This window comes from Balaenoptera ricei, chromosome 17 (genome assembly GCF_028023285.1).
Source record: "Balaenoptera ricei isolate mBalRic1 chromosome 17, mBalRic1.hap2, whole genome shotgun sequence".
Taxonomy (NCBI): domain Eukaryota; kingdom Metazoa; phylum Chordata; class Mammalia; order Artiodactyla; family Balaenopteridae; genus Balaenoptera; species Balaenoptera ricei.
In genome coordinates, this window is record NC_082655.1 from 74,308,550 (window position 1) to 74,331,242 (window position 22,693).

Here is a 22,693-nt window from a genome sequence, read left to right on the forward strand (position 1 = left end):
CTGTCAGTACACAGAAGCCTACTTTATTTTTATCCACAACACTTACGGCCACAAGACACATGATACTTTTATTTGTATATTGACTTTCCCTTCTAGAACGAAGCAACGTGAGAAAAGGGCTTTGTCTGTTTTGTGCAATTTGTCTGCCACCTGTCTAGAACAGAATATAGTTGTTGAAGGAATGAATGAACACAGGAATAACCTAGTGAAAGAACAGGAACTGTGGAGTTGTGTCTATTAATGATGTATAACAGGATGTAAATTCCATCAGCCCTCACATGTATTAGTCTTGCTTTTATGATAGTCTTTCTCATCTGTAGCTTAGTAGCTAATTTTTCTTCATATTATTAAAATAACATGCTATGTTGTTTTCCTTTATTTTTTTAATCCTTGACAAAAAGAAAATTTGAATTTGTCTTGAATTACTTTTAAAGCATGTCCCAAAGTCAACTTTTCATAAATATTTTGAGCAACTGCAAATACAGCTTGTCCTGGGACATTTCTCCCTTCCTCTAGTGCGAAGATGATTTGGCTGAGAAGAAGAGGAGCAATGAGATTCTGCGCAGGGCCATCAAAACCTACCAAGAGGCGGCCAGCCTGCCTGACGTCCCCGCAGACCTGGTGAAGCTGAGCTTGAAGCGGCGGTCAGACAGACAGCAATTTCTAGGTGAAATGGCGTAAGAATCAGTTCAGTGGCAATCAATGGCGTGCTTTTATCTGGAAAAACCTGCAGGCTGTGTATACTTTTAGAAGAGTTTAGTTACATGGAAGGAAACCTGAGTTTGATAACTAATTTCAGGCAACTTCTCTGATTGTGTCAGACTGAAAGAGTAATCCTTCATGATTACAAAGATGCACATGGTACTTTGCCACTTACCCGCCCCCCACACACACTTTAAGGAGGAGGCAAATGGAATTCTGAGAGGTTGGATACGTTGCCTAAGGAATCATAGCCAATAAATTAATAGGTCTGCAATCAAAAACTTCCTATCAGGCCAAATTCTTCTTTTCTCTCTTAACGATAACCAGCTGATTCATGGTGGCTGAAGTCATCAGTGCAACAGTTTTTATAGAGGAAAGTTAGGAGTTCTAAGCACTCTAAAAATTTTACCTGTAAGTTTTGACTCTATACTAAAGAAAATGATAGAAAAAAAAAATTTTTAATCACTGAGTAAATTTGCAAATGCTTTGAAAAGAGCAGCATAAAGCATCCTTTCTAAGTGACCCAGGATCCCAGTGCCAAAGGCAAGGGAGACTCCCTGTACCCTAACTTCATTATAACCAGGCCAGTGATTGGTTCTCTCTCACCTAAAACGCCATCGGTAAGCCAGGAGGGAAGAATCTAAGCCATGTGTAACCCCTAAGGTGGGTTCTCTGCTGGCTGGATAAGTTATGTAGACAAATTATCTCGATTACACTAGGAAATGCTCCTAAAAGTAATATTCAAAGTCAACTGAACTTTATATCAAGGATAAGAATTAAAGGTAGTTGTGTTGCTTTGGTAGATGACTAAAATCTGTGACAGGAGTAGAACCTAAGCGATGATTGGAAACTAGAAGAAATGGTCTTATTCTAGAAGAATGGACTTATATTCATAAGGGCCAGTCCTGGGGAAGGAAAACATAACAGCACACGTACAGGATGGAAAAGGCAAGGCTGGGGCTCCGTGGAGGCGCTCGCCATGGGCGCAAAATCAGTGTCACTGAGTTGTCCCCTCTCCTAGGGCTCTGACATGGCCTGCTTAGCACTGTGGGTTTTTTACATTCATTTTGATTTTTTAAAAAATGTATAAAATATGCATCTTGATGACTGAATTTTTGATGCCCTCTTAAACTTTGCCTCTCTTGCCTCACCCTATTCCCGGCCCAGAGGAAAGACAGCCCACCAGTAGATTTAACCTTCTTTGGGAACAGTCCTTCGGTATTTGAATACAGCCTTTCCTCCGAATGAGAATGAGGCAAGTTCACTAGAGGAGGGACTCGTGTGCAGACTAGGTGGTGAAGTCCCTTGCGATTCAAAGTGGAAGGAGCGGGGAGGACATGGCAGCTGGACGGACTCTCACCTGGGCCTTTGTCCTTTGTTGTTTATCTATTTTATATATAGTGGTGTGTATATGTTAACCCCAAACTCCTAGTTTATCTCCTGCCCCTTCCCCTTTGGTAACCATAAATTTGTGGTTCAACAAGGGAAGTTTAAAAGCAGCAGAAAAGTGAGCCCAAGTGGGGCAGGTGGAGGAGGAGGGGTACAGAGAGGTAGAGTCAGATTTCTTAGTGAAGGAATGAAAGGCTGAGCAAACCATCCCAGACTGGCGGGGAATGGGGAGCGGCCCGTGGGGTGAGTTGGTGGTGCTTTATGCCAAACAGTTTTTCTGTTACTGGAGCACCCAACTGCATTAGCTTATTGACGGTCCTACCATGTCTTGGCTGATTTTCAGTTTGTGGTCAACAAAGCCCTTTAGGTAATTAATTTTGTCATGTGGACTCTCATTTTGCACATTTTCCCGTGTACAATTTGTCTTTCCAACTGTGGTGAGGAGTGATGACAGTTGGCTCCTGAAATCTTAAATGTCCGTCCAACAGCCTTAAAAACGACTTGAAGCTGGGTTTTCATGACTCGTGTGTGCACAGTCCCCTGTCGTCCACCAGAGGGTCCCCTAATACTGGATGATGTCTCCTTTGCTCCAGGACTCGGTCATCACTGACAGAAGAGGACAGCGTAGTACCTCAGTGCCTCTTCAAGTTTCCTCCAGGATGCTAGACCTTGAAATCTATTAGACTTCTTATTTGCCTGTTCTGTATTCGTAATTTTAATTATAATAAATCAAAAATATCCCAGTAAACATTTTTTAATAAGGAACCGGTAATTAAAACTTTCTTAAGAAGGAGTTTGACATAAAAGGGTAAATGTTGACAAATTTAGAAAATAGGAGTGTCTTTAAAGTATTTATAATCAGCATTATATTCAGTATCTATTTATGGGAGTAACTGATGCCTTTGCAGCTGCAGGATGAAATTCTAATGGGTACTTAGCCATCAGTATACAGAATCAGATTTAAGCTGGTCCTCAGGCTCTGTTGAGTAGTCTCTTATGATTTGTAGTCTCAATACAGAGGTGTACAGAATCTGTTTTTATTTCTTTTTTTTTTTCTTTCCACCAATCAGGTCACATGAGAGGTTCCCTGCTTACTCTGCAGAAATTAGTTGAACTATTTCCTGATGATACTTCCTTAAAGAATGACCTTGGAGTAGGGTACCTCTTGATAGGAGATAATGATAGTGCCAAGAAGGTTTATGAAGAGGTAAGCAAGCAGCAATTTGCTACTAACAATTAATCAAATTATTTTGAACATGAAGTTCTAATGTTATTTGTAAATTGCATTTAATACACCTCATCGCTCATTCTCCTTAAGTTAAATCAAATTTGTCTCATTATAGTTGACATATCCTAAATTTTGTTTCATCTCCCTTTTTTTTTTCCCACTTCATCAGAAGATTTTCAATTTTAGTTAACACTTGATACATCAAAACCTTCAACCTATAATTGTGATCTTTTTAAAATTATATATTGATATTTATCAGTCCACAAGCAGCCTTTCTAAAAGTGTTCTTTATGATAGGAAAAGGAACTGAAAAAGTTATGAGCTTAAACTCATGAACTTAAAAACACATAATCTTGTACGTTTTTCACTAAAAGACCAAACTAGAGAGAGACTAGAGAACGCAAGCCTTTTGAGCACACGGAATAAATGAGTCACCTTTCAGAGGACATTGGCTACCTGATCTTCTAGCAAGGATACCTTTAAAAGGATGTCTGCCTTGTAATGGATGCTCTAATGAATAACTGCTAAGTCACAAGTAACTATGTCATCTAGAAAACTATGACTCCTTCAAGCAATGAGGGACGTCATTTGGTACAAGTTAAACAGGATACCAAATGAACTTTGAAGCTGGAGCAAGTTAATGCCTCTGTAAAAGAAAGAGGAACACATTTACTTGTTATTCTTTAGTTTAGACCTCGGGATCAAGGGTTTTCAAGCTGGTGCACTTTGCATCAAAATGCTCCTACTCAGTAGAGACAATATGATTCCTTCTATTTTTAAAATGCTGTCAGCTATAGTGATTTCATACTCAGTCTTGAGACTGGGTCCACCCACAAAGTGGTGCTTTCCTCCTTTTACTGCCGTCGGTCCCATAATTGGGAATCACTGGATTTAGGAGCAATTGTCTTTTGACCTTTGTCCTAATTTGTACATTTTCTGAGAGAGCAGAAGTAAGACCTTTGCTGTTTATAGCATCTCTAATATCTATTCAGAGTGGGTTGAGCTTACAGTGTTGAAAATTTGTGCCACGTGCTAAAGTACCTGTTACAGGTCATAAAATAAGTCCCTATGGGGCACTGTACTTGCTAATGGCTGAGTGCCCTGCCTTGTAAAGTTTGGCTAAAGGAAACATCATGTATCTCAGTGATCCAGGAACATATGAATATAAGAACTGTCAAACTATATCAGACATACCCATTATTCTGCCACGGTCACAAGGCACAAAGATGGAATTATAGAATTTTTCACTTCCTCCCTACCTCCCTCCCTTCCTTCCTTCCTAAAAACCATGATCAAGTGTCTACAGGGTGTCAAGCACATTTGAGGTTAGGGCAGGATCTGAAAGCATCCTGGTTTCTTTCACCCACTATGGATTTGTCCTTCTCCAGCTTTTCAAAACCTTCCTTAAATATATTCATTCTTTTCACCTGGTACTACATCTCAACTATATGAAACATTTTACTTCATTTTGAACAATAAAACTTACCTGCTGTTGTTTATACATTTGAAATCATAATCTCATCAGAATAAACATAACAGGATGCAGAAAATCTAAAATACAGCCTTATTATACAACCGAGTGAGTTTCTTTTTGAAGAAGCATTGCTAAACTGAAAATAAGTGTGGGGTTTGCCTTTTGTTCCCTCCTCTGACTGCTAAGTTAATAAGCTGAATCTGATAGATTCTCTTTCCTTTACTGAAGTTTATCCTGATATGTTTATGTCTCAGTCAGAGATGATTTTCAGCAAACGGATATTGTAATTTTATATTTTTCTTCATGTTGATTTTTATCTTGGAGTAAATTTATAAAAATCATTGATCGTTCCCTTTCTGGGTTTTGTTTGTTTGTTTGTTTGTTTGTTTTGCTGCTTTTAGTTTCAACAAAGACTGACCCACACACACTTGTTTGGGAAATGGTGGTTAAGGAAACAAACACAGAGTATGCCATCATGGAGTTACAATCTGGTACCAAGTCACTAATCTTGGTTAATTTTAACTTCCTCAATATCTTTCAAATCCCCTCCCTTTTTAACCCAGGCCCCATCATCTCTTGCCTAAAGTAGGATAGATCCACTCCAACCAGGCTTGTTCTCCTATGATCTTCATCAACACAAAATGCCAATCTTACCTCCCACCCTTGGCTTCAGCTCTTTAGTGGTTCCCACTGCCCACAGCAGTGATCTTCAAACATGTTCCATTGCATCCGCTTGCAGTAAAAACTGTTCAAGCAAAAACTTGGGATATGTATGTTTATGTGTTTATATATTATGTCTATGTATGTATGTACTAATCTGTGATGTACATTGTAAAAGGTCCACATTCTAAAATAGGTCTTAAGATGAAATGAAATATTTCGAATACTTTAAAAATTTCATTTAACTGCCAAAATTTTTTTAACTCACACTGAAAAATTGATATTTTAGTAATATCCATGTGCAACATGATTTATGATTATATGATTTTTTTTTTAGTCCTGGTAGTGTGTCCTGCAGAGTTTGTGCTGAAACTAGAAATGTCAGCTCTGCCAGTTTGTTGTTGTCTGTGCCTTGTGTGTGTGTGTGTGTGTGTGTGTGTGTTTGTATGTGTGTGTGTATGTGTAAAGAGAGAGAGAGAGAATCTGTGTAACATTTTTAGTATTAACCTCAATTTGGTTTTCTTAGAAATCTTCATTTTCTGAGGGTTTGTTGATTACAACTAGATAATACAGCCTGTGCATCCATTATGCACCGCATGTAAACTGCAGTAAGCACAGTAGGTGATCATAAAGAATCAAGCCTGGAGGGCAGCCCTGTCGGTCACTCTGGGTCCTGACCGCCCACCCTCCCCTCACAGTAGCAGGTGTGTGAGTGGGACGTGGGACTGTCCACCATGCAGATGAGAGAAGAGCCCTGGAGTCCATATTATATTTCAGAGACAGATATAGGTAGAGCATTTGTCATTTCTTTCCACTCCCCCCGAGGATTATCTTGTACGTGATACTGAACAGGACCTTCCGTGGTTTGCCTCCTGTCCTTTTCTCCAGTCTCATTGCCTTTGCTGTTCCTGGCCCACTATTCCTTTTTATTCACTTTCTCCTGTGCCTTGAATGCCTACCCCCAAAGTCCCCCACCTTCCTTTTCCCTGGTGAGCTCCTATTCATCCACAAATACCTTTTAGCACTTGCCCCTGCCACACCCACCCTAGAGCGAGCTAGATGCCCGTCCTCTGTACCCCCGCGTGCCTCACGCCCGTCGCTGTGCTTACACTTACCACGGTGCGTTGCTGTCGTCTGCTTGTGAGTCTGTCGCCTTCTCTTGACTGAGAGGTTCCTGAGAAAAGAGAGTATATCTCATTTACGTTGATATGTCCAGAGCCTAGAAAAGTTCTGTGTGTTCTAAAATAGCTAGTAAATTAATACATTTGCTAATTACTTGAGATGATGGCTGTGTCTACAGGAAACAGAAATGTCATCTGCGTAGCTGCAATAATTGTAATAATTCCTTCATAGTTGTGCTACCAGAAATGTGATCGGCCTCAGTACAGTTCAGTTCCAGAAGTGTTTATTGAGCTCTTGCTTGGCACCTGACTCAGTAACAGCGCTGTGGAAGGTGCAGAAGAGGCAGAGTCTGGGCTCTCAGAGATCTAGCTGGGGAGTCGAGCCCGGCAGGCAGCCATCTGTTCAGTTAGTACAGAGTTCTCCACGACCTGCCATGTGCCCAGCTCTGCTCCAAGCACTGGGGGCCAGCAGTGAGTGCAACAGACAAAAGCCCTGCAGAGTCTCCATCTTTGTGGAGGAAATCCAAATAAAATAAGTCAGATGGTGACGAGTGCTCTGAAGAAAAGGGAATCTCACCATAAACAAGTTAGAAAGTGATAGTGATGCAGCTGGAGGGTCTGTTTTATATCAGGTGATTCGGCTTAGGCTTCACTGAGATGCTAACCTTTGAGCAAGGATTTCATCGCAGTAAGGGAGTGGGCCGTCTGGATGTCTGGGAGAAGACGGTTTGAGGCAAAGGAGTACTGTGTGTGCAAAGGTCCTGAGGCAGGGGTGCCTTTGGCTTTCTTTGCAGCAGCAAGGAGTCCAGAGTGTCTCAGAGTGGCTGATGGGGGTGGATAGGAGAGGAGGCCAGAGAAGTAGAGAGGCCCAGCCCAAGGGAGGTCTTAGAGACTGTTCCTAGAACTTGGTCTTACTCTGAGTGAAATGGAACCCCTTTGGGTTTTGCATAGAGGAGGGATAAAATCTGACTTAGGATTTAGTGCTTCCTTTCAGGACCCACGTGGAGAATGGGTTACAGGAGAATGGGGCAGGGGTTCAGAGGGTCGGCAGTTAGGAGGCTCCTGTAAGAAGGTAGCAGAGAGATGATAGACTTGGACCAGGATGGCAGCGGTGGAGGAAGTGACAAGGAGTTTGATTCTGAATATATTGTGATGGTGTCATTGGCTGTATTTGCTAATGGATGAGGTACAGGCGCAGATGCAAGATGGAAAACACTAAAATATTGGCAGGGTGCACTGTGGACTCACCAAGAGTATGGGGTCCCTGCCCAGCACAGTTACTCCTTCTGTGTGAAAGATCCCATGACTCCCTTTTCCTGCTCAGGCTCCAGGACGAAGAGAAGCTGTAGGATATTCATCTTTTCTCTACATGCATTCAACTCAAACCTTCTTCACCCTTCACTTTTGGTCTGTAAATTAGTTTGTCTAAGCAGCTTCACAAGTTGAATGTTGTTTTGGTTTCTCACTGCTAATATTTAATTTAGAGGCCTTTTGCATAATTTATCTTTAATCATAGTAAATGCAGATGATAATAAACAATGATCTGATTTATATTAAATATTTACCTGGGTTTTATCACAGAATATTGGATTTGGTCACCACTTTATCCTCAGTCCTTAAAATAGTCCGGGTGTTCAAGAAATTTATGATGGATCGTGATATATTTTGAATGCAAATGTAAATTTTCTCTTAATTAAGGCAATGTATAGAGTATGTACATAAAGAAATGTATAATACCCATTTGGAGTTGACTTCAAGTAAAGCTAATTTAAAGCAGTTTTTCCTGATCACTAAAAAAATACTGAAGTCATGAAATTGACAGAGATTTTGCTGATTTGCATTGTTAAAGCAATGCTTTAACAGTCATTGCCTTTTCATTCATTTCTTCATTCTTGGAGAACATTTTGAGTTGAGGGGAAATGGGGCCATTTAAGCCTAATGTATTGCAATGAGACAAAACACTATAGCATTTTAAGCTATAACATCATAATCCAGTCCAAGTACTGTACAGCAAAGCTAATTAAAATTTGTTTTGATGGTCATTTGTAGAATTCATAGTCCATCACAATAGCTTTTTGTTTTCTTTGTGTTTAGGTTCTGAATGCGACGCCTAATGACGGTTTTGCTAAAGTGCATTACGGCTTTATTCTGAAGGCACAGAACAAGATCGCTGAGAGCATCCCCTATCTAAAGGTAACTCCCTCCTTTCCTCTGTTTTCCTCTTCTGATCCCTTTGAGTCATTTGGACACCCTTGATTATCTATTGTAGATTGATTGGCATGCACTGCTGACTCTTTTCAATGCCAAAATGTACACCCTTGGACCATGACATTCACAGACAGTGTGGTCCTTCAGCATAATCAAGAGTATCAGAGGTAGAAGTACCAACTATGTGAGCAGAGACTATTTGGAAAAAATTTTATGAAGAAATTCCTAAAACTGCAGTTGTTATTAGTTGATAAAATATTTTAAAATATGGACAACGTGTTAACTGTTACTTTTACAATTTAATTATACATGGAAATGACTTTGAACAGGGCTCATGGAAACCTTTACAAAGTGAGGTAACAAATGCAGACTGAATAGGTCAAATCCCCAAGAGCCTGATAGCCTTAAAGACTCAGATTAAAATATGCTATCATTTTTTTCTCACATAAAAATTGAAGTTCACCAGAATCATATTTGGTCTGGCTCAGGGCTCTCCAACAGAACTTACTGCCACAAAGGAAATGGTCTTTATTTGTATCCTCTATATGGTAGCCACTAGCCACATGTACTGTTGAGCATCTAAAATGTGGCTGGTGTGACTGAGGAACTGAATTTTTTATTTTAATTGTAATTTAAATAGTAACACTAGCTAGAAGCTACCATATCAGCCAGGTAGCTGATCGACTACTTGTAAACTTTAAGTAGCGCTTTTGTGATCCACCTTTATGATCTCTTTCTTTCACATGACTTTGATCCGAGATCCCAAATAGTGACCCACTGATTGCAAGTAGCTTGCATGTTCTGTTTGGCCAGCATAATTCTCTTAAAAACAATTTTAATTGCTTGCCTTGGTTGAAAATCTGAACATTTTATATGAGCATGCAGATTTCTGGTGTCTCTGGAAAGGTCACATGTGGCCCACATCTCAGCACAGGAGCTGAGCAATGGTGTCCCCTTGAGGTGGGCATGCACCCCTCAGTCTGTCTTGGCTGTCACTGGGCCTCTGCAACCTGCCTATTCCCTACCATGACCCTGTGGGCATGTGGGTTTTTCTGATTTAAAGTGTTCCTCTTAGATTTCCTTTCCTATAATAAGGACCTAACAGTACTCTCCTGGCTCAGAGATGAGGAAGTGGAGGGCAGGGTTGGTTAGTTAATGAGCAATGACGTTTATTTGAGTGTCAGTCAGTCAAGAGCCCAGATCACAACTCTCCTCTCATGAGTGATGCTTCTGTTTCATGCTGCTATTTTCCAACATTATGCAAATAAAATTTCTTCCGAGTAAAAGATAACGGGCTTCTTGTGAAGAGGCCTCAAAGATGCAGTTTTTTAGACATTTAAATATGTTGTATCTTCATCCTTCTTTTACTTTTCTAAATTCATTCTCTTGCTTTAATATTTTCTCTCTTTCTTGTTTTTACATAAATTTAAATTTCAGTTCTTTTGTGGACAGTGGGGATGGAAATCAGCTGAGTGTTTTAGGATAGGAGGTGTTTAATAAAATTAAAGATTCCAACCGGCTTTAATCCTGTTGTATGTTCTGTCAAAGATTTCATTGAAAAGTGAGGACACATTTGTTTTGAGTGGAAAAAAAATATTATTTGCAGTTGGGTCTCTATCATTTCAAACATCTATGAGCAACTAAACATTTTGGTTCAGGGATAAAAAAGCCTCTAGATGACATATGGTCAGATTTGGAGAGCAAAATAAATGTGATAGAAACTCAGACAAAGAAATTCTTTGAGATATTGAAATACGATTGCTCCTGCAGAGACAGTTCACAAAGAGTCATACTGATTTTGTGGCGTATTCCACTGTTAATTGATGATGAATATGTCGTTAAGTTGAACTTTATCACCTCCTTTTGGCTTTGCATTGTAAATGTTGACCAGTAACCTAACTGCCAAACTTCAATATTGAGGTGATTTTCTGATTCTTAGAAAACATTAAGTAAATCAATGAATTAAATCTGGTATTTAATTCTTTCATAAATACTGACACTGTCCTTTCTACAGGAAGGAATAGAATCTGGGGATCCTGGCACTGATGATGGGCGATTTTATTTCCACCTGGGGGATGCCATGCAAAGAGTTGGAAACAAAGAGGTAATGCATTCGTGAACTTTTTGTTCTCTTTAACGGAAGATAGAGGAGGGGGAAAGTATTTCTATGAGAGAGTTACAATTGAAAAAAATGTGTTAAGCATAAACTTTTGAAGGTGGTGATTTAAACTTTTTGTAACAACCTAACAATTCTTACTAAATCCTATAAAGAATTTTTGGGATTTGACTTTTATAATTTCTTTCAAGAGAGTATCTGAATAATCATGAGTAGCCTCTAAATTAGTGTGCCTGCGTGTATGTCTGTGTGTGTATCTATAGAGATAGATATTGCCTTGAAAAAATATTTTTAAAATTATGAAATGAAGAGATGTGTTTGAAATTTTTAAAATATTTTTGAGATAATTTTACAGTTTGCCTAGATTTATTTTTATTTTATTTTGGAATTTAAAAAGTAGTTATTTTTAGAATAAAGTCTTTATTCAACTGATTCCTAAGCACACTGAACCCAGTAGTTAATTGTGTAATTTACCTTCCAAAATATTTAATGCCAAGTTGAAGATGAATACCTATAGCTATAATAATGACTGGTATTGACACAGAAAATATAGTAGCTAAAGCAAATCACATGTTTTCTTTGTGATTATCCCTTTTTTTCTGAGTACAGTGTCAGCTTCTTTAAACGTAACATTTGGTCATTAATCATGACATCATACAATGTAAATTCCCAAACTCTCACCATCCACTGTGGTTCACACAACATTGCTGGGCTGTCCTTCACCATCGCATGGCTCTAGGCTGGGCTGTCCTTAGAGTCAGGGATCAAAGGCTGTAGTGAGACCTTGGCTCTTTGTAGCCATGCATTCCATATATGTAATAAAGTGACATCTAAGGATAACATAGCTTCGGGTTTCTAAAATTAATAAGAACATGGGACCATTTGGACAATTGAGGGTTCATTGGAGCAAGGGGTTTTGTGATGGGGTAATTGCCAGCTAGTGACAGGAACCAATTTCGGGTAACAGAAATTTGGATGATTGACACTGTTTTCTTTATACATTTCTATGTGTCTATACCTTTCCCCTTCTGACCTAACAGTCAATCAACTGGAATAGAATGAGAAATGAGAGACAAAGAGAAAGAAGGGAGAAGAAATTGTTGATTAGTAGTCACTTTTGTGTTCCTTCATTCTTTTAAGATGTAAATGCCTGGTACCTCCTTTGAATGAGAGGGATAAGAAAGATTTTGCTACAGTATCTAACACTTGATAAGTATTCGTATGTGATTGCTATAAATGTAATTGTCACTAATTAATTTACCTTTCAACATCTCATGGTCCAGGACAAAGGCAGATAAAAGAAGTCTGTGATTTAGTCTCACATCTTAGATGAAAACAGCCCTTACTTCAAGGGCAAAGAATTCACTACTACACATTGTTAAGGGCTTGGGATTTGAACCTATGGGATTGTTCTATCAGCTTAATTATCATTAAGACACAAAGAACAGCACAGTTCTTGAATTTAAAAGCTCACAAAGATTCATCCTTATAGGAGAAACAAGCCTATAGAAATGCCACGTTAGCATATTCTCCATATTAGATGTTGAATCTGAGTTGACTCTCGTGCTCTGAGTTTTCATACCAGGAAGCAACCCTCCTTCATGCTCTTAAGCTCTGCTCCAGGCACGAAAAGAGAAGCAGACCCACAGCCTCTGTGCTGCAGGGGCTGACAATAAAGTAGTTTTGACTTTTCTAATGGGATCATTTTGTACGGGCAGGAAGCGGGAGAAAGACCAATCATGATCCTCTCGTAGCAATTCAGCCTCAGCTTGTCCCAGAATTTCTGTGACTCCCAAATCCACATTCGATCTCTCGTCTCCTACTCAAAGTCCACGATCTACTGCCTGCCTAGTTTCTCCGCACGTTGCCGCAGTGACAACTCACTTGTTCTCCTCTAAACCACGTTTCTTCCTGGGTTCCGGCTCTCACTGGATGGTATTGCCAACTCCCAGGATCCAGACTTGAATCAGCTTAGCTCCTCCCTCTCCTGTGACAAGGCCGGTCAGGTCAGTCAGCCTCTTCGATGTCTGGCGTCCATCTCATCTTCCCTCTTGCTTGGTCGGTGCTCTAATTCCAGCCTTTGTTGCCGTCCACCTCTGTGACGGCTGCAAGAACCTGGCTGTCGGTTCCTGCTTTAGTCTTACTTTCTTCCAGGCATCTTGGGCTCAAGAACCCCATGGTGCAAAATAGAAATAAAGCCCTCTTCCCAAACGATGGCATTCCTGGTTCTCCCAGGCCAGTTGAACCACCTGTTCTCATCACAAGTGTGTGTCCCATGTCCCACTGTGCACCATGCTCCAGGCAGAACAGGCTCTGGCTGGGGTCACGTACCACGGGCCCCAAACGTGGCCTGGGCTTTCCTGAGTTAGACTCTCTTGACGTACTCTGTCTATGTAGTTCTGTAGTGAGTGTGTGTGTGTGTGTGTGTGTGTGTGTGTGTGTAAACTATACCTGGCATTAATTTGAAGTATAGTAGACATTGATACAGACCACATTTAACAAGGTGCCCAGGTATGCTTTCTGTGTATTTTAGTATTCCTGTAAAGAGGACATTTTCAGAGGATTCTAACAGCTTGATCATGGATTTTCTAGCAACTTTTATTGGGAGGCAGTCTAGATGTTTAAAAAAAAAAAAAAAAGAGTCTGGCTGAATTCATTGGGTCCCCTATACAATTGAAGGTATCATTGAAGATGATTTTTTAAAATTTCGAATAGATCACTTCACAGTTTTGTTTCTCTAAAAGTTAAATGGCAGAGGGTATAAAACCAAGGGCCCTGTTTGATGCACTTTGAGTGTCAGAAAAGCTCTTATGGGCAGCTAAACATGCCCCCGTAATCAAAGTCTCTTGCCCAGACATTCAGCCTGTTGACTGTTAAGGCCAAGACTGAAATCTAAGACTTCTAACTCCTGAACTAGAGTTATAAGTTTTGCTATAATATGTATATTAATATAATATGATAATAATATAATATATTTTCCTATAATAATTTCTTTCTCACTACTCTAACAATATGCCTAGTCCTTAAAATGAATTGCTGATGATTAAAAATCTAATGGACTGTAAGGGTTTCCAAAAATCATCCGTTGTAATTAATAATGTTGTTTAACACTGAAAATTATAGGAAACAAAATCCTAAATTTAAATTGGACAAAAATAACTGAAATAGTCAATTTAATTTCAAAGGTAAAATGCTATATTTTTTGAAATCAGACAACCATGAGCAGTTTTTAAAGAAATTACTTTATGGTTACCACTTACATGTATTTCAAGGAAAACATATAAGTGATTAGTGTATACATTCTTAATTTGAGATATTGAGAAAGATAATTAAATAAGAAGATCCCTTGTGATAGTTTTTTTTTTTTTAATGATACAAAGATAGAAGGAAAGAGGAATAAATTGCCAATAAATTGCCCTGGGTGATAATTCAACATATTTAGTCTTTTAAAATCTCAGATTGAGCATTTGTAAAATGGAGCTATTTGGGGTTATTGGGAAGATCAAACGAAATTACGCATGCACAAGCTAGTAGTAAGCTGAAAAGTGTTACTGAAAATAGGAGTGGTTCTGCTATCACACTTGATTTTCCTAAGGAAGGAAATTTTGACTTATGAATTTTAAGAGACTTAAAAGTTATTATTTCTTACATCTAAAGTAAGATGGGATTTTATGAAGATATTCTTCTATCTTCTCACTCTGCTTGATATTAACTGCCTGTTTTCATTGATCAAAATGTGTATTTGAAATCACTCTTCAAAAGTAATCATTAGATCAGAATTAAAATAATGGAGGGGATACCATTAGGCACACTCCTAGAACCGTCTTCCAGTCTAAAGACGATGGGGTGAGCACGGTGCAGGACGCATGTGGGGAGGGCCGCTGGGAGAGGTTATGGTTCGGGCGTCCTTTGAAGGGTACGCGTGGAAGCCAGCTGTCCCTGAAAAGGCTCGTTAGTCTTCTTGGAGGCAAATTGTATCGTGTTACAGCTAGCCTACAACCGCAAATGTTATCCCTTATGGCAGGAAAAAAAAAATACTAGGAACAAAAATTCCCTTCTAAAAAAATCTAATGCGGGCTATCACTCTATTTACTGCTAACTCAGAATAATATTTTCTTGCGGTCTGCTTCTTTAATGGAGGATTTATACTTCGTTACCTTGGGGCAGCCTTCTTCATGTGGACGTGAGAAGATTGTTCATGTTGCTGTCCGGGACTTCCCTGGCGGTCCAGTGGTTAGGACTCCCCGCTTCCACTGCAGGGGGCACGGGTTCAATCCCTGGTCAGGGAACTAAGATCCAGCATGCCGCCGGGCGTGGCCCAAAAAAAAAACACAAAGAAGAAGTTGCTGTCCTTCTTAACATCCCAATTCAGTAAATGCAGATATCTGTGAAGAAATGATGAAAGTCATACTCCTTTCCTTTGAAAGGAAATACAGACTTTAAGAAATGAAAGCTAAAATATAAACATAGTCCCCTTTTGTGTCTTAAATGATTTACCCACTCAACAAAGTCCTAGGGTCTGCTGGACAGTCCGGGGAGACCAGAGTGAGTGCAGTTCAGTCCTGTGTTCAGAGAGCTTACAGCCTAGGAGTGAAAATAAAAAACACATTTATTTAAAATAATAGGTCATAATCAGAGACCCAATCAAATAACAGTATTTTTGCCAGTGTAACAGATTTGGGCACCTGACTAGCAAGCTCTTTATTTAAAAGTCAGACCTTGTTGTTAGGGACTTTAATTGTAAAAGTAGTAAAACTGCTTCGTTTGAAGTTCAGTCTTTCTGAACTCTTCCAGGCATATAAGTGGTACGAGCTTGGGCACCAGAGGGGCCACTTTGCATCTGTGTGGCAGCGCTCACTCTACAACGTTCATGGACTGAAAGCCCAGCCGTGGTGGACCCCCAAGGAAACGGGCTACATGGAATTAGTGAAGGTGAGTGTTAACTTTGTCGAGTCCTTGTCTGTCTCGCCCTCTAAATTCAAAGACGGCTTCTCATGGAAAGGAATGTCAGGGAGGAGATAGATTTTCTTTCCAGTGGCATTTGCAGAAAATATGGCAAAAAGGATCTTCATCCCATCAGCCAAGAGTTTAGGTGAGATGGTGAAGAAAGAAATTTGTTGAAGAACAGATCTCAAATATTTTGGCTTTAGGACCCCTTTGCACTCTTAAAACTTATTGAGCACCCCAAGGAGTTTTGTGTGTGTGTGTTGGGGGATTATATGTATCAATATAATTTTTAGAAATTAAAACTAAAAGGAAATTTAATCTTTTAAATGACTTCTATGAAAATAAAATAATAACTCCATTACATGTTAACATCAATAACTTTAAAAAATACATTTTCAAAGCAAAAGAAGTAAAGTGAGAAGATGGGAATTGTCGTGTATTTTTACAAATCTCTTTTGGTGTCTGGCCTAATGGAAGACAGGAGGGTTTTCACCACTCTTTCACCCATACACCCACCGGAGCAGTGATGTCATATGTCAGGTAGCCTCTGGAACACTCCACTGTGTGCTCATGAAAGAATGAGCATGAAAAGAGCAAATGACATCCTGGTATTATTAAGAAAATAGTTTTGATCTCGAAGACCCCCTCAGTGGGTCTAGGGAACTCCCTAGGTGTCCCAGGACAACACTTTGAGAACCACTGGTCCTGTTTATTAAAAAAATTAGATGTAAATAGTTTTAGAAAATGTTGTGGCGGATATCTAGGATATAGAAATGTAAGTAATTCTAACAACTTAGTAGCTTAAAAAAAGAAACAAAATATTGGAGGCTTTTATATTGGTAGATTAAATCTAAACTATAAGAATGTCTACTTTATTATTTTGGTACAGGCTGGTCAGAAGTTTAACTCTTGCCTTGATAAGCTCCTTCTTCTTAGAAACATTAATCAAATGGAAAGTAAATTAACTCGTACTTTCAATCATTGTTTTCTACTCAAAATGTAAAAGGTAATCATGTATCTTATGAGCTAGAGGGGCTTCAGTGGTCTGGCCTGAGAATCTAACTGCCATATGTACATTGTTCATATAAGAAAATACATTCTGATTTTCAAACAACTGATTATCCATATCCAATGTGTATTTTTCAACACCACCAGGGAATTCTCCAGTTCTCAGGGGACACTGTCTGGGTGTCCTACAAAATGAATTCAGTTCTGATTCTATCTACCTGGAGATAGATCAGAGCCCATAATTTAAGGGCTCAGTCCCAGAACACCGACCCCACTTCAGATGCCAATAGCAAGTTTAGGTTGTCACCTGAGGTTCTGACCAACGGACTGTAAAACCAGAGGTTCCCCTATGACCGTCTCCTGGGGTTTAGTTTGTTAAGAGTGGCTCACAGAACTCAGGACATTTAGTTATGTTTGCAAGTTTATTGTAAAGGATATTATAAAGGAAACAGATAAACAGCCAGATGAAGAGGTACAAAGGGTGAAGTCCAGAAGGGTCCTGAGTGCAGGAGCTTCTGTCCTCATGGAACTGGGGTGCACAGCCTCCCGGCCTGTGGACAAGCTCACCCACCCAGAAGCACATCAAATCTTGGGGTTCAGGAGTTTTATAGAGTGTAATCTGCAGCACGCACGTCCATTCCCAGTGGTGGGTGGGCTGGAAGTTCCAGCCTTCTAATCACCTGGTCTTTCTGGTGACCAGCCCCATCCTGAGGCTATCTGGGGCCCCACGCTAAGTCGTTTTATTAGCATAAATTCAAGTGTGCTCAAAAGGGACTCCTTATGAATGACAAAAGTCACTCCAATTATTCAGGAAATTTCATGGGTTTTGGGAGGTTTATGCCGGGAACTGGAAACAAAGACCAGATATATTTCTTATATTATCCGAAGCCACTCCCTGGGTTTTGAGTGCAGATCCCTTCTAACAAAAGAATCCTAACAGTTAACAGACATGGGCACATTACTAGATCTCATTCAGTCATTAATAATAATGAGTCCAGTCCAGTCTCACGTTATATGAAAGTACCTCCCAGGGCGAGGCCACTCAGGTTGGCAGGCCTCCGTTAGATCTCATAAGCTCCAAAAGTAGGAGTGGTCTTGGCAACATATGGCTTTACCCTTTCAGACATCTGGTGTACCTGAGCTAAGAGACAATATCTTGCCCTGAGCCTCTTCGAGGTGTTAATGTAATATTGGATTTCCCTCATTACATACCCTATTTATTCATCCTCTTACCTTCAGCAATTACTTCTCCTTTTCTTCATTTATACCCTAACTTTTCCACCCTTGGAAAGGACATTAAGTTTGGCCACTGTGCTGGTCTGGATTGCAGGCGGCAGTACTAGCCTAGCAAATACCTCCTCTCAGTTCACTACCATTCAGGTGGGGTAGGTTTACCCAGGGGCAAAACTCGTGGGCTGTTTGTCCCACCAGGCAGTATAGCTACATTCACTCATCTGAGAGAGGTGAGAAGGGAAAAGCAAGAGTGACAAAATATTGATAATTTTGGAATCTAGGTGATGGATATATAGAGGTTTCTTATACTCTTTTCTCTACCTTTAAGTATATGTTTTACATTTTTCGTAATTTTTTTGTTAAAGAACATCTTGTTCTCTAAGACCTATAAGACTTCACTGATCAATTTGGTTTACTTGGGGAAAAGAAATTTTCAATGAGGTTTCAATAAACTTATATTAAATGAGTCTTTCTAGACCATGTTTATTCTGTATTTTATTATAAGATCAGAATACAAAAATCAATTGTATTTTTTTACACTAGCAAAAACAAACAAAAAAACCCACTCCCAAAATGAAATTAAGAAAACAATTCCATTTGCAATAGCTTCAAAAAAGAACATAAGATACTGTATTAGTTTGATACACCTTCAGTAGCAAAGTATCACAAACTAATTGTCTCACAGTTCTGGAGGCTATAATTCCAAGATCAAGGTGTCAGCTGGGTTGCTTCCTTCCAGGGGCTGTAAGAGAATCTGTTCCATCCCTCTCTCCTAGCTTCTGGTGGTTTTCTGGCAACCTTTGGAGTTCTGTGACCTATAAATTTCTGCCATCGTCTTCACATGGCATTGTCCCTGTTTGTGTATCTGTCTCTGAATTTTCCCTTTTTATAAAGGACACCCTTTGTAAAAGACACCAGTCATATTGGATTAAGGCCCACCCTGATGTCTTAATTTTAACTTTATTACCTCTGTGAAGACCCTATCTCCAAAAAGGGTCACATCCTGAGGTACTGGGGGAGTAAGAGTCAACATGTAAATTTGGGGATCATCATCGAACTCTTAAAAGATACTTAAGAATAAATCTTACAAAGAAGTGCAAGACGTACACTGAAAACTACGAAATTGTATTGGAGGAAATTTCAAACCTCTAAAGAAATGGAAACACATTCTATGTTTATGGACCAGAAAACTTAATATTAAGATAGCAATATTTCCCAAGTTGATCTAAACTTTCAACACAATCTCTATCAAAATTCCACATGGCTTTTTTTTTTTTTTAATGGAAATTGACAAACTGATCCTAAAATTCATATGGAAACACAAGGGACCAAGAATAGCCAAAACAATTTTGAGAAAGAACAAAGTTAAGAGAACTTAGACTTGCCAGTTTCAAAACTTACTACATACAAATTAATCAAGACAGTGTGATAGTTCCGTAAGGATAGACATATAGATCAGTGGAATAAGAATTGAAAGTACAGAAATAAACCCTTACATTTATGATTAATTGATTTTTGACAAAGGTGCCAAGACAATGCAAAGGGGAAAGAACTGTCTTTTTCACAGGTGGTCCTGGGACAATTGGATATCCAAATGCAAAAAAATAAAGCTACCTCATACTATACGTAAAAACAAACTCAAAATGGATATAGACCTAAATGTAAGAGATAAAACTATAAAACTTGTAGAAGAAAACATAGAAGTGTTCATAACATTATTGAGTTAGGCAGTGGTTTTCTTGGGTATGACACTGAAAGTACATGTGACAAAAGACAAAATAAATTAGATTTCATCGAAACTTAAACTTTTGTGCTTCAAAGGACATGATCGATAAAGTGAAAGTAAAATCCATAGAATGAGAGGTAATATTTGCAAGTCATATATCTAACATATATATATATATGATATAATGAGAACTCTGATAACTCAATATAGAGACAGATAACTCGGTTAAAAAATGGGGAAAGATTTGAACAGACACTTATTCAAAGAAGATAATGAACGGCCGAGAAGCCTATGAAAAGGTGATCAATGACATTTGTCATTAGGGAAATGCAAATCAAAACCACAATATGATACCATTAACCCTCACTGGGATGGCTGCAGCAAAAAAGATGAACATTAACAAGTGGTAGCAAGTATGTGGAGAGATTGGAACCCTGGAACTTTGCTGGTGGGGACGCAGAGGGGTGCAGCCACTTTGGAAAACGATTTGGCATTTCCTCAAAATGTTAAACACAGAGTTAAGGCCCAGCAATTCTACTCCTAGGCGTATACCCAAGAGAAATGCACACATATGTTCATACAAAAATGTGTCCCTGAATGTTCTTAGTAGCATTATTCACTATAGAAAAAAAGTGACCAATAACCCAAAGGTCCATCTAAATGATGAATGAAGGAATAAACAAAATGTAGTATATTACACAATGGCAATAAAAAAGGAAGAAGCGCCAAGATCCATGGTACAGCATGGTGAACCACGTGTTACATGATTCTATCCATATGAACTGTCCAGAAGGCAAATCAACAGAGAGAGGAAGGGGTGAGAAGCCAGGGACTGAGGAGAGGGCCTGAGGGTGAGCAACTGCTCATGAGTAAGGAGTTACTTTTTGGTGTGATGAAAATGTTCTAAAATTAGATAGTGTTGATGGCTCACAAGCCTGTGAATACACTAAAAACCACTGGATTGTAAAAAGTTAATTGAGTGAATTTTATGGTATGTGAGTTATGGCTCAATAAATCTGTTAAAAATTGGGAAACTGTGATATGTACGTTGTGGTTCAAGTATGTTAAAAACTAAACAGGTTTCTGGGGGTTGATGAAGAACACCTAACTTAACCATCAGTGAGGCAGTACAGTGAGGCAGGTTAGAGCATCTTCTCCATAGCCATATTGCCTGGTTTTGTTGGTTTGTCTATTTCGTTTGGTTTTTCACTAAAGTATAATTGATTTACAATATTATGTTAGTTTCAGGAATATAACATCATGATTCAGTATTTTTACAGTTTGTACTCCTTTAGAAGTTATTACAAGATAATGGCTATAATTCCCTGTGCTATAGAGTATATCCTTGTTACTTATCCGTTTTATACATAGTGGTTTGTATCTCTTAATCCCATACCCTTATCTTGCCCCTCCTCCTTCCCCTCTCCCCACTGGTAGTGGTAACCACTAGTTTGTTTTCTGTATCTGTGAGTCTGTTTCTGTTTTGTTATATTCATTTGTTTGCTTTATTTTTTATATTCCACATGTAAGTGATAACATAGAGTATTTATCTTTCTCTGTCTGACTTATTTCACTATGCATAATACTCTCTAGGTCCATGCATGTTGCTGCAAATGGCAGAATTTCATTCTTTTTTATGGCTGAGTAATATTCCATTCTATATATATATATATATATATATATATATACCACATCCTCTTTATCCATTCGTCTGTGGATGGCAATACAGTGAAGCAGTTTAGAATATTGGCTCTGTAGCCACATTGCCTGGTTTTGAATTTTTGGTCTCATTCCTTACTAGCTATGTGACATTGAGCAACACTTCTTCACGCTTCTGTTTCATTATCTGCAAAGTGCCTATGGAAATAGTGCTTGTTCCATGGCTGTTTATTTAATAAGTAGGAAGTGCTCAATAAACATTAGTTATTGTTATTATTTATAATTTTAATTTATGTGTTACCTTGTTTCCATAGGAAAATATTTTCTAGTTTCTAAAAAATTAGAAAGCAAATTTTGAAATTTTATGTATTATTGAAATAATAACATAACAGCTATCATGTATTAAATGCCTATTTCTAATCATTGTGCTGAGCACTTTTGTATACAATACTTCTCATCTTTACAACAACTCTTCAAGATAGGTGTCATTGGACCCACTTATGTTTGAGTAAGTAAGGATTAGAGAAACTAAGAAATTTGCCCAAGGCCCTATATTTAATAGGTCAGGGCTGGGATTGGAACTGAGGCCTCCTTATCCTCAAGTCCATGCCTTCACTGGTACCTCACTGCGCCCTCAAAGTTACTGAGGTCTGCTCATATGTCTCATGTTATTCTCCTTCTAGGCAATTAAATCTTTATTTAGAATTATTTCAGAATTCTATCTCTCTGGGCTTGATTTCAGCCCTGCCTGTTTTAAGCTCTGCTTCATCTAAGAAGAAAAACAGCAAGTCCTAGGCGTTAATCACAGGGTCCCCAGCAGCACAGAATCTCAGAGTGTGTGACAGCTGTGGGTTGTGATTGTAAAGTTAGCTTTACTTTACTAACTACCTTGATTTGCAGAAATGTTAATATTATATATGTTATGACTTAAAAAAAAGTAATTTCGGGTGACCACTCACCAGTAGTGAGTGTGACGAGGCAGAACTTTCTGTGTGAGGAACCCAGGGCCCAGAACCACTCAGTTGGCACACACTTGCACATCAAGATTTTTTTCCATTTTCAAATTACAGATTTGACTGTTATGGATCATGGATCATCACCCAGGCGTTCGTACTGGAAGGTGGAACCTTCTAGATGGGGTAGCTGCTGTGTTTGGCCAAAATCCTTTTAGAATAACTACCCAGATCTGGCCCTTATGTAATGATTCACTGCCACGCATAGC

At 39.0% G+C, this 22,693-nt stretch overlaps 1 protein-coding gene across 6 annotated transcripts in view; it reads left to right on the plus strand.

Annotated features, from left to right (window-relative positions):
• Positions 1-22,693, plus strand: part of ASPH (aspartate beta-hydroxylase) — a 223,564-nt gene that overhangs the window by 166,149 nt on the left and 34,722 nt on the right. For 5 of the 6 annotated variants that reach the window (XM_059902195.1, XM_059902196.1, XM_059902198.1 and 2 more), the window contains 5 exons: positions 517-667; positions 3,162-3,298; positions 8,669-8,767; positions 10,797-10,886; positions 15,693-15,830. In XM_059902195.1, the coding sequence (XP_059758178.1) occupies positions 517-667; positions 3,162-3,298; positions 8,669-8,767; positions 10,797-10,886; positions 15,693-15,830 (615 nt within the window). Of the gene's footprint in view, positions 1-516; positions 668-3,161; positions 3,299-8,668; positions 8,768-10,796; positions 10,887-15,692; positions 15,831-22,541; positions 22,606-22,693 lie in introns of those variants that run through there. The other variant, XM_059902201.1, reaches the window with a different exon arrangement.